The 12,362-nt window shown below is 39.8% G+C and overlaps 1 protein-coding gene across 3 annotated transcripts in view; it reads left to right on the top strand.

Annotated features, from left to right (window-relative positions):
• LOC146484823 (uncharacterized) overlaps window positions 1-12,362 on the top strand; it is a 28,623-nt gene that overhangs the window by 9,056 nt on the left and 7,205 nt on the right. For all 3 annotated transcript variants that reach the window (XR_014863525.1, XM_085104264.1, XM_085104263.1), the window contains exons 6-8: window positions 5,599-5,797; window positions 7,892-9,751; window positions 12,143-12,264. Coding sequence is in view for 2 of the 3 variants with exons in the window: in XM_085104264.1 (XP_084960390.1) it covers window positions 5,599-5,797; window positions 7,892-9,751; window positions 12,143-12,264 (2,181 nt within the window). In the remaining variant the exon portion in view is untranslated. The remainder of the gene's footprint in view (window positions 1-5,598; window positions 5,798-7,891; window positions 9,752-12,142; window positions 12,265-12,362) is intronic.

The raw sequence follows: 12,362 nt of genomic DNA, 5'->3' as shown, positions 1-12,362 counted from the left end.
TTCCTTTCAGTTACCAGTATAAGGCCTCATTAAGATTACATGTTATTGTACATGTAAGTGCCCAGCTCCAGTTCTCAGGCATGGGTACTTGTCTGAACAAAGCTTTCCTTTGCTGCCTGAACAAAAATCTCAGCAACATGCCTGGGCACGGGCAATACCTCATGGGGTAGTACTCGGGCACCGTTCCTTGACATGGGTACTGGTCTGAATAGGATTTTGTCAGGTCCTGTGCTATTAACCTATACCTCATTGCAGTAAGCAGAATGGTGGGCACTAAATTGATGAACGAGAACATGATTTTAGGTAATGAGAACATGGCCCTGGGACAACTGTTTTTTACAGGTCACGAGTACATGTCACTGTTGTACTGGTATACAGCTGTTTCGACGAAGGTTGTCCTCGACCGTACAGCGAAAACTTGAGATGGCGGACAATATGGATTCTGAGCTTTGATTGAAATTTATTGGGTATTTCCCAGACAACCTTTCGGCATTGTCGCGTACGCTTTTACGCTTTTTTGGCCAACCTTTGTCGAAGCACCTGTATAACCAAGAGGGTTAGTGTGCCCAAGGCCTGAATTAGCGTTGTAGTATGGGGTTATAGTTAGGGGACCCTGTTTAGCTTGTTTATATACTGTTGTCATGGTGACATGCAGTTGTGACCAATGACCTGTAAAAGAAACCTGCCAAGGGTCCTGGGACGAGCACCCAGTCTCCAAAGGCCTTCCTTCTTTACTTTTTAGAACTCCACCTGCTCTGAACTGAACTTTAACATCACAATCGCCGGCGTCAATGAAATAATTCGAACACGTCACTTGCAAGTTGAATGTTTCCCTTTCTGGCGTCTAAGCATCAGCATTAAAGCGACAGTATCACGCTATTTTTAGTAAAACATTGAAAATCGAAAACACGCTATTCGGTTGATAGCAGCCAAGATATAATGACCAAAATTTCATTAAAAGTTTATCAGAATCGAAAGAAACTATCCACGGATATTTTTGCCGGCAGATGACCAAAATAAAAATGGGTTCAAATTTGAAAACGTCGGGGCAACGTTTTCAAGTTTTGCTGTCGTAACGCACTAAAAATTGGTTGTACTATATTTTGGTTCAACCTTTCGTCTCAGAAGAATCACTTTTAATATTTCTTTAAATTAGCGATTTAGAAATTAATAAACACAATGTTCAAAGTTTAAATTTAGTGAATTTTTGCCCAAAATCATGATATGTCCCATGATACTGCCCCTTTAAAACCAACGTAATTTTTTCAGTGTCTCAAGTCGTGTATGCTAAGTGCGGGCGAAATAAGCGAGTGCTCGTGAAAATCACCTCCCATGACTGAGAGTGGAGGGTTATAAAATTAATGTAAACATTTAAAGGAAGGGATAAAAGGATTTATTAGCTTCTTTGATGGCATGCAAAGTAATCGATATATGAAACCTTTTGTTGTTAAATCTGGTGTTGACAGCGGCTAGCGTCTTGTTTACAGATTATTGACACTCATAAAATTCCAAGAAAGAGCCAGTCCGAATTTTCCGTGGTGAGGAGTAACGCATAACAACAGTACAGTGGCTATACTTTAACCTCTGATTTTCTCTCCACCACTACATGTCGCGTCCCTTTGGTAGGGAACTTAAGCAACGACGATAATGCCGCAAAACAAGTTAAAAGAGCAAAAACAATCGCTCTGCACGTGCGTTTTACATTTTGGTACATTTCGTTGTCGTCCTCTGCAAAACAACAACGTGAAATGAACAAATTAAGGTTTTGCGGAGAACATGAGCACTCGATAGTGAATTTTTCATTCTCTTTCTTAACTTGAACGCTACTCCTACTAATTTGGTTCCTGGGTAGTTCGCAGTTTCTGTAAAAGTTAAAGGGGCAGTATCATGGGAGATATCGTGATTTTTGGCCAAAATTAACTAAATTTAAACTTTGAACACTGTGTTAATTAATTTTAAATCAATAATTTAAAGAATATTAATAGTGATTCCAAGAGGAAAGGTTGAACCAAAATATAGTACAACCGGCGATTTTTAGTGCGTTACGACAGCGACATTTGAAAACGTCCGCCCGACGTTTTCAAATTTGAACCTCTCTTAATCTTGGTCATCTGCCGGTGAAAATATCCGTGGATAGTTTCTTTGCATTCTGATAGTCTTTTAATGGGATTTTGTCATTATATCTTGGCTGCTATCAACCGAATAGCGTCTTTTCGATTTTCAATGTGTCCCTAGAAATAGCGTGATACTGTTCCTTTAAACGACTTAAACTAATCGCGAAGCAGGCGTTGCCTTCGTCGCTGCTCAAGTAGGGAGCTTTAGCAACGACGACGGCGACGGCAACGAAAACGTCACTATTAAAATGAATTCGCGATTTTTGAAACGTCGTCGCAATTATTCCAACTCCCTTTAAATGTCAAATGTAAGTGAAATTTCCTGGAGTTGAATTCTTGGAGACCGCAGCCAAGTTTAGAAAGAGAAAGAAAAATTCGTGGCCGTCGTGTGTTTACGTCCTCCATAAAACGTCCCATCAGGAAATTTCACGTCCTAGTCGTGCAGTGACGGCAAAGAATTGTACCAAAAAGTGTAATGCACACGCAGAGTTATTGTTTTGGTAATTAAGCCTATTCTTTTTTTTTTACGTTGTCGTTGCCGTCGCCGTTGTCATTATTAAAGCTTCCTAGTTCCTATTCGCGCTCGCTCGCTCGCTCCACTACACCGCAGAGAAAAAAGACAGTAGTCTAACAGGTGACTTGGAATGGCGCTTTAAACCATGATCTCTTCTTCTGTTTGGTTTATCAACAGAGTAGATAACTGACGGTAACTGACGATGGGCTAACGCTTCAAACGTCAGCACTCGAATCTACCTTTAGTTATCAACTCTGTTGATAAACCAAACATTCGTTTCTACTCCCCAGCAACGCAGCACCAGCACCCCTTATCCATGACCTCTTCTGTTCGATTGTAGATAATTATTTTGTGCTTTGGTTATCTGTGACATACGAACTCATGTCGATATTCTGATACTGTCCAGAGAGTAGTGCCCGAGTAGTACCACATTGTGACTCTCCAAATCTCTCCACATACATGTATGGTGTGGTTTGACTTTGTCGTCTGTGAAAGAATCGAAATTCTTCAAATGGCCATTCAAAAGAAAGCTACTAAGCAGGGCTTTCTTGTCACATCGTTAATTTTTGTACTGTTTTCAAAAAAAATTTTTTTTTTCATTCTGAGTTTGGACACACTCGCTCGTCATGGTCCGTTGTCTCATTTCGATTTATTCATTTAGTTTGAAGGCGAAAATGACGGTCTTGCACGTGCGAGTCATCACCGTGATTTTCCTTCGACAAAACTGATAAAGAAGCTCGTGTTACCGAAAAAGAAACTAAGTAGACAAGTGGCAATAAAATGATGTAAACAGTTTGAATGTTAATTTTGACGAAGTATTTCAAAGCTGAGATAAAATTCGATTGTTGTTTTCACACTGTTTGTCTGCTACGTCGAGCCTGTAACTGTATATTGACCTACGCTTGTAATACAATACACCACAAGAGATGCTGTCCAAATGACTCACGGGTGGTTCATTGTCGTTCTTTTTACAAATATTTAAACCTGTCTCTCTGCTTTGTTACACCTTCTATTTTTGTTTATTCTGGTCGACTCTACAAATTCCTTACGCTGGAACTAAACACATATAGCTAACATGGTCTTCCGTTTTGAAGAGCGTTGAATTTTTTTTTTCCTTCCTTGTGGGAAAGGAACTTCAGGAAGTTTGTGACCTATGGCATACCGGAAAAACGCGTACGTAAGCTATGTTGTGAATTATATTAATGCTGCCTGACAACTTTTAAGGTAACAAGCTTTTGAGTTTTCAGAGCAAGAAATGGTGGAATACCGGAAAAACGCGCGCGCAAGCTATCTTGTGAATTATGTTAATATTAACAAATTTTAAGGTAACAAGCTTTTGAGTTTTCAGTGTAAGAAATGGTGGTTACAAGTCCTCCTATAGATTCCACATTCGAGATTTTTTACACAACTTGGAGACCCCTTCGTCTGCGTCAGAAGTCAGCATACGCCGTACCCTGTGACTGACGCACTTCTTATGCAGGCGCTAGTCGTACTGCTATAGTCGCCATATGCTACAGAAACAAAGGAATTCCTTCACCTGAAAATTTGTAATCCCACGTTGAATACTTTTTTTGCTTTCGATGTCATATGTCGGTTGAGTTTGTTGCTGGCTCTTGTCCCGGCTTGCTCCAATGGGGTCTTTCTCCGGGTAATCCGGTTTTCTCTTCTCAAAAACCAGCATTTCGAAATGTGGAGAGTACTCACCATCGAAATCGTTTATTTTTAAATTAAATTTCCTGAATCTACAGTATTGACTTAAAACACTAGTCTATTGCGTCCCGCGTTGTCAATTTTTAGAGTAAGTTTCCATAGTAGATTGGTTTAGTAACACGCCCACACTTAATTAATCGAATCGAATGTTAGTCTCTGGTGTTCTGATATAATCTGCCAAGTGAGCGACTTGTAATTTATCTCAACGTGGGCAAACTATGTGATATTTCGATTTTCCTCGATGTACTGTTACAACTGATATTCCGATCTGACGTGAAACTAAAAACGTGACATGACGTCAATATTCCATCATATTTATTCCATTGCGCATATGCCACACATGACATTCCAATCTTAGGAGTATGCAGAATGTTTGTCCCATGAACCTAGTTTAATAGCCTTAGCTCCCACGAGTCTCCTGTAGCTCAGTGGTAGAGCATCCGAACTAGTAATCGGAAGGTCTTAGGTTCGACTCCTGAAACGAGCACTCGGATTTTTTTTCCCGAGTTTGCCTGTGTCACTTACTCCATATACTGTTGCAACTGATTTTCCGATCTGACGTGAAACTAAAAACGTGACAACAATTACATTACAAGTCGAACTAAACACGTTCATCAGCAGTAGGCTTGTAATTTTCCTAGTAGTTGCTGTTAGTTGTTGGCTTATCGGGTTGATCAGCGGTTACGTATATATGTATTGAGCACGCGCTGTATTGGCTCAAACTAATCACGTATTCAGCCGTGCTTGTTTGTCAACTAAGTTGTTTTGTAGCGTTGCGTGACGGCACTAAAAACGGCTGCGAGGGAGGCGCGTCGCGTTCCCTTGATTTTCATTGCTGGCGCGTGCTAGGAGATTTTATAAAAACTGATAGCCCAGAAATGGCTACTTCTAACTGGAAACTAGATTTATTTTTTTACTGATTATAGAATTGGTCAATCGTCAAATTAGATCGTCAGCCTTAACCCTTTAAGCCCAAACAGTGATCAGCATCAAATTTCTCCTTGTAACGTCAATGCTTTTTCAACCCCTGAGGTCATGAGAATTTAGGATATGATCACCCAAGGTGAATTTTCTTCAATTGATATTTTAATAGCTTCTTCCTAGTACTTTTATAAGAAAAGTATGGGGACAAGATAGGAGAATTTGTTCTTTGATATTAGGGGTTAAAGGGTTAACTGATAATTGCGCAATGTATGAATTTTGAAACAAAACTGAGAATTAATCACCTTCATTCAAAGACTAATTTGCGTGCTTTTTAAGAACTTCCCATGACGTCATTTCACTGCTGAACGCAATGACCGTGGACCCGGAAGAGTTTCTTGCTGACCTGGGATTTGCTGAACCGGACATGCGCTCTCGTATTCCTGATCGTTTTCTTGAGACACCGTCCAGTGCGCGTGGCATTAATGTCGAGTCGTTTCGGCGAAGCTTGGATCAGGATGATGTCTACGGTTCACCGGTGAGATAGAATTGATTTGATTATTAGGAAGTTATCAATTTATATAGGTTACAGGTCACTGTTTTAGACGCGAAATGATTGAAAACGAATGCCTTGGTAGTTCGAAAGAGTAGAAGTCAGCTTGAACCGTTGGCCAGTTTAGAATTTATGAGAGGAAATTAAGCAATGGCAACGGCGACAGCAACGACATCGTCGCAAAAAAATAGGTTTAACCAGCTCTGTGTGCGCGTTTTAATTTTGGTACATTTCTTTGCCGTCCTCTGCAAAACAGCAACGTGAAATGGCCACATTCAAGGTTCTGTGTTGAACGTCAGTTCACGACGGTGAATTTCCTATTCTCAGTTAACTTGAACGCCACTCCTACCAATTTGGTTCCTGGGTAGTTCGCCGTTTCTGTAAAAGTTGAACGAGTTGAAATAATCGCGAAGTAGCGCAAATTAAATAAAGTAATATTTTCAAGTGACGTTTTCGTTTGCGTTGCCGTCGTCGCTGCTTAAGTTATCTAAATTAATCACTTTAGAACAATTCAGAAGGAATACTAGTTGTGGCGAGGTAACCGAGTCTGATAGTGTGGTAGTATCCACTCTTATTTTCGAAATAGTAACGAAAAACGAGAAAATTCAAATTTTTTGGCTTTGGTCTATGACGTCCTGAAGGAACGAAAATGAAGCGTTGCGAAATGCGTTCGTAAGAACACATTTCGCAATGCTTTAGTTTCGTTCTCTCACGTCAATTTGCCGAAAGTAAGTACGTGTGAAATTTCATCAGTGAGAATAGTACCCCCAAACCCTGAGTAACTCTTACTTGGTAACGTTTTAAAAATAGAATCCAGCGTCAAGTCAGTTAACTAAGTACCAGTTTGAATGACTACAAGTGGTTGTGCGACCGCATGAAAGTAGGTGGACAATTGTCTTTAGGGGATCGTAATCTAAATCTATTTTGAAGAACTGAACTGAACGTTTGGCTTTTCCAAATAAATATCGGCACAAAGTTGCGACAAATCTATGCAAAATTGTATTCTCCCCGAAGAGCAAACTGAGGTTCGAGTTTGGATCGAAAGGGACTCTGTTGGGGCCGGTTCCAGGAAGCCTATAGTCAATAAGCCCCCGGCTTCTATATAGGCTTCCTAGCCTTTAACACATTTGATCTTGTAAATAGTTTAGTCGGAATATTGTAATAGTAGGAATATTGTGTTTCATCTTTAATGTATTTATGTTGTATTTTTTGGTTAATGGCAAATAAATGAATTGAATTGAATTGTTTCTAGGGAGATTTAGCAGCTCATAAGGTCTCACGTAATTGGCTTGCAGCTCTTCTACAAAACAATAGAACAAATAACAGAACAATACCCTCTTTTTTGGCATCGTTTTGTTTGTGTTAACGTTATTATTTCTCGGAGATATTAGCTAATTTTGTAGCTACTCTAAAATTCGAGATGAAATCAAGATTATGTATGTATGTACCCCCAACCCTAAAAATGATAGCAGTTGCTACACAATCAAAACAATTACAAGCTTGCGAGAGCTGCTTCACTGCAGGATTAAAAAGGGCTTTGCCCGAAGGGTAGTTAGTGTACATGAAAATCGTTTATTAGGTTACAAATGTTATAAATGTTATTTCAGGCAACGCTGCCTGTAGTCCTAGTACAAAAATGTCCGGCGTTAGGTCCCTTCAACCCCTGAGCTGCGATAATTTATTCAAAACCGCTTCTATTTTTTCGTGTGAAGAAACGTGTTGGATGTCATTTAAACTACTAACTGGTCAATCAAACAAAGAGCATTAGAATTAGAAGGTTGTTTTGAGTGCACTTCTTTGAACGTGGGTGTAAATTTTAATTTCATTTCAAGTGAGTTATTGTATATATTGGTTTAGTTTATCAACATTTTCTAAGAAGAAAAACAGTTGCCACGTAACAAATGCACTTTACTTTCAGAGCGGAATCTTGAGTCACGTACGGTGTTGTTTCACTGAGAATGAAATCCTTTTTGTTTATCAATAATCAAAATTTCCTCCTTTTAGCTAACTTTACGAAGGACTTAAATGTCGGTCATTTTTCAAACTAAATAAGTTCTCTTTCTTGTCATCTCTCTCCAGTCTCAAGAGTCCCCAGTATGGTCGGACCCAGGTTCCAGCAGGATCCCGCTCAGGTTCATCGCATCTTGCACGGAACCAGTAAACCCGGTGCTTAGCGGAGGTTACAGCTCTGTACCCCTCATCTCCGAACCTGAGGAGGTCCCTGAGGACTCGTTTGACTTGATGAGGCACCTTAGGCTCAACAAGCCTTCTCACGTGACCAAGGGGATGTTTTTGGAACCAGTTACAGAAGAGCTTGAAGTTTCCTCTGTTGGGAGCGGGACGGTGCGGACGAAGATTTCTAGGAAGCTTTCTAACGAAGAAGGAACTATAGTAAGGGAGGATTCTTTGGAACAAGCAAACATGGAATCTGAAGTGTTACCGTGTGTACCAGTTATAGAAATCGGAGACAAGGGCTTGGAATCGAATGAGTTCAAAAAAACTAAAGTTGCCGAGAAACCTAAAGATGAATCATTGATAATTGTAACTGTAGAAGATAAAGAAGAAGCGGATTTGTCTCGTGTTCAAGATGCTGCGACAAGTAACTCAGAGAAATCCTCTGAGTGTGATGCAGTGAATTTCAATGATTGTAATGCAGAAATACACCAAGGTGAGACAAGTGCTAGTGATTCTAACAAAAACTATGCATCGGTAGGCTTTGGAAGTGAACAAATCGAAGACACGATGGGCATTTCACCTTGTTTGCCGATCCCAGCGCACTTGAAAGTGGCAAGTGTTTTTGTGCAAGATTCGTTTGAACTCGAGGAAATCACGAACGAAGACTTCAACGAGAAAGAATCATCGTCCTCCACGGATCCAGAAGCCGGATTAAATGTCGAGTCATCAGACAAGCGTTTAACGAGAGAAAACAGCGGAGAAAGCAGCGGGTTTGAGGAAATGCCTCCAGATAAAGACACGCTCAGTCCAGGCTCTTCTTCGCCAACGTTAGGCTTGAAGCGTTTCTCCGCAGACGCACATGTCATTGTGAGTGACAGCCGCAGACCTTTGGCAGCACTTCTAGATCCGGAAATGCTCAGCTTGGCCGTAGAAAAGGCCCGAAAGGGAGGGGTGTGTGCCGACGAAAAATCTCCGCGTGCTACCTTCGCGCAGAGAAGAACGAGATCGTTAACTAAGCAGCGTCCAATTGATGAGGACTTTTTGGCTTCGTTTGTGTTTACTCCAAATTCACCCGTGCTGAGAGATTCTGTACATCAAGACAAAAGTCTGGGCATGGAAGTAACACACGATGTTTCCTCCGAAGATTTAGCGCTAAGTTTTAACGCTACATCCAAAACCATGAAATCAAATATTGATTTTTCGAGCGCTAGTCCTGATTGTGTCAGTGCTACGGACGAGAACTATAACACAGTGTGTAAATCTGAACCTGAAAAGCCTGCACTAGAGGAAAATGAAAACAAGTTAGAAGAAATAGGTTTGTTGCCTGGTGGAAGTGTTGAAGATGAACTGCAAAGCAATGGAGAAGCGTTGAATCTTAAGGAGGCTGAAACCGCTGTGATTTCCCAATCTGAATTTAGCTCAAGCGAAATAGTAATTAGAAGCGAAGGAGATTTGCCACCATTGACTCCAGTAACAGATGATAATATTTCAGAGCAACATGACGATTCTAACAAAGATTATGAACACAAAAAGAGGGACGATTCTTTCCTTACCATGGGAGGTGAACATGACTTGTCTCGGCCTGAACCTAGCGTACAATTTGGAGAGGAAACTGAAAACTCACATGATCTTGTCGCTGGTGAGAACGGATTGGTTTCATCTGTTCCAGAGGAACTGACAGAGTCATCTGGGGCATGCGCACAAGTGGAACAGAGGGAAGGATTTCAAAAGCCACAGCAAAAGGTTGATTCTGATTATCAGCAGGTCAGTTTAAAATGATTGTCTTGTAATTAATTATTTATTATCAGACAGTGTTGACCCTGAGCATGTCTGAAAATGTAAACTGCTTTCCATTAGTGGTTGGTATCGTGTGGCTCGCTGGTAGTAAACTGCAAAATAATCCGTTCGTTGGTTTTGACCGTCTTACAAACTTGCGCGGTATTCTGCGAGCGAGCGACCGTGTGAGACCCGCATGTGAGAATCCACGCTTCCGACCACATGCCCCTCGCGAGTTCACCTTTCGGTGCTTCGCGTCTCCTTCCATGAATTTTAAGAGGAAAACAAATACGATTTTGTGGTCTGCGCCAGCAGCTCTCATAGATTCCGACCGGTATTTATAAGTCAGATTGGTTGTGGCAATTGGCTTCTAGAAATCTTAAGGGGAGGGTGGATATGACTTGGGAAAATATTCGTATTGCCTGTCAGCTAGGTTATGATACTTTGCTGTGATTGGTCAAACGAATTTTCCTTCAATATACTTCGATTTTTTGTGGTATTATTTGCGTGGTAAACTACACAGATTGCCAGAAGTAAAAAACTCCGGGTTACAAAATCGTTCGCTTTTAACAACATTTAATCGTGTTTCTGTGAATCATAAAGGGTCTTTTAAATTAAAGCCATGAAAATTAATCTTCCAGAGGAAGGAAATGCGCGGTAACATGCTTATATCATGAACAATTTAACTTTATTTTTGTAAATTGACTCCCCGGATATCACATAAGAAATTTTACCCGCGAGAATTTCACGAGCCAAATTTCGATACGATTTTTGGCACACGTGCGCCTTAATGAGCCCCAATATCAACTGTATATTCTAATGATCGCCATCTATTTGTTATGGTCGTAGTTGGGAGAATTTATTTAAACATCAAGACATTTTTAGGGATATAATACAATACAATACAATACAATCCTTTATTTAAACACGATAATGTTTTAAACATACACAGTTTTGTGGGGTCGTGTTCTATCTAATGTTAACTACTACTAAAATTAACAAGACACATCTTTGATTTTTGCTAATCAAATTTAAAGTGTGACATTGTCCTTAGCTGTGTTTGTATTGGCACACTGTTAAAATCGAGTTCCCTGATAAATATATCTTGTTTTACCCGGTAGAAAAATATATTAAAGTGATGTGAGTAACAGTTGGATTGCTATGTTCCACAACACAGCCTCTCTCTATCTGATAGAATTCTTCATGAAATACGGATCAGTTGCTTAATTCTCATTACCTATGTATTTGATCTAGTAGTTATGTTGTAAGGAGAATTCAGATGCTGATCGCTAGTGGCGATCAAAGTGTTAATATAATCACTCATGCGCCTGCCTTGGGGAGTGTTTTCATGTTACCGGAACGACTTTCAATCCGGTGTGAGATGAAAAAATTATACCGCGTTTACAGAAACCTTTTTTTTTCTTTTAATACGGTGTTAGTTTTATTCTGCATTGAAATAGTTGAAACTAAAAAGATTATTAAAGACGCCGCGTTTACAAGACAACGGCGTGCGTTTCAGCGTTACCGGAATACGGCTCCCGTGGTAAACTCGCGCCAGTTTGATTCACACAGAAATGGCAGTTTTGTTTAGAGATATCCAAGGTAAACTCGCATCGCTTTGAATGTCGGGCTGGTAACATCTAGACTTTTGCACATTACGCAAACATTTTTTCGATCATTTTGGTGAGACAAAAGCATTAACTAAAGGAGAATTCGAGCATTTTAGTGACATTTTATTTTATTTACAATAACACTTGACAGGAAGCTTTAAAACCGTTAAAAAACTGTTAACAGCTTTCATGAAACAATCTATAATAAACAATGTTTGAGGCAAAGAAGATGCACAAATAAGGATATTGGATTATTGATATATAAGTAATAAGATAGAGAGTATTAGTTTCAAATTAAGTCTATTTAATTTTTTATTTAATTATTTAAAGGCTTTGTCGTGCTTGTTTGTGTTTGCTGTTTTAACTTTTTAGTTTGTCTTGTTTTTTAAAAAAAAAAATAAATATTTTACATCTTTTATGTGTTTGTTTGTTTATTTTTAAACGTTTTGTTTTGGTAGTTGGTTTTAAATCAAGTCATATGTGATTTCTATTAGTGCGCATGCTCTTTGGGAATTCTCAGCCAATCACACAAAAGCCAATCGCTATGTAATATACGGATTTCCCGCGGTTTTCGCGATGACTGTTTTCTCCGCGCATGCTCGCGGCTGCCCTCTTTTATCCCGTTCTTTCTTTCAATGGCTTTTGACGCATGTGATTGGCTCTGGTTTGAAATGGGTAGACTCTCTGAGCCTTGTGGTATGGTAAAGAAGATGGTCTATCCTTCGCATTTCCTTATTTTCATTTCCACTTTTCTTTTCTCACAATGTAGCATTATCTTCACGAAATAAACGTTCTTGAGCAAAGCATTCAAAAGTACGAATCATCTCTCTCTTCTGGCGGATCGCTGGATGTACTCGGACCATCATATTGCACTAAGCAAATGCTTGCACGGTATGTCAATCCGCAGTTGTTTAATTCAAACTTTGCACTTTCTATTCTTTCTCGTTCACACTGGACACTCTTGCGGTGCTTTTATATCGCAATATCTT

The sequence above is a fragment of the Pavona decussata genome, unplaced genomic scaffold (assembly GCF_977016875.1).
Source record: "Pavona decussata unplaced genomic scaffold, jaPavDecu1.1 SCAFFOLD_29, whole genome shotgun sequence".
NCBI classification, from domain to species: domain Eukaryota; kingdom Metazoa; phylum Cnidaria; class Anthozoa; order Scleractinia; family Agariciidae; genus Pavona; species Pavona decussata.
The sequence above is the reverse complement of the archived record's forward strand: the minus strand, read 5'-3'. Positions and strand labels throughout refer to the sequence as shown.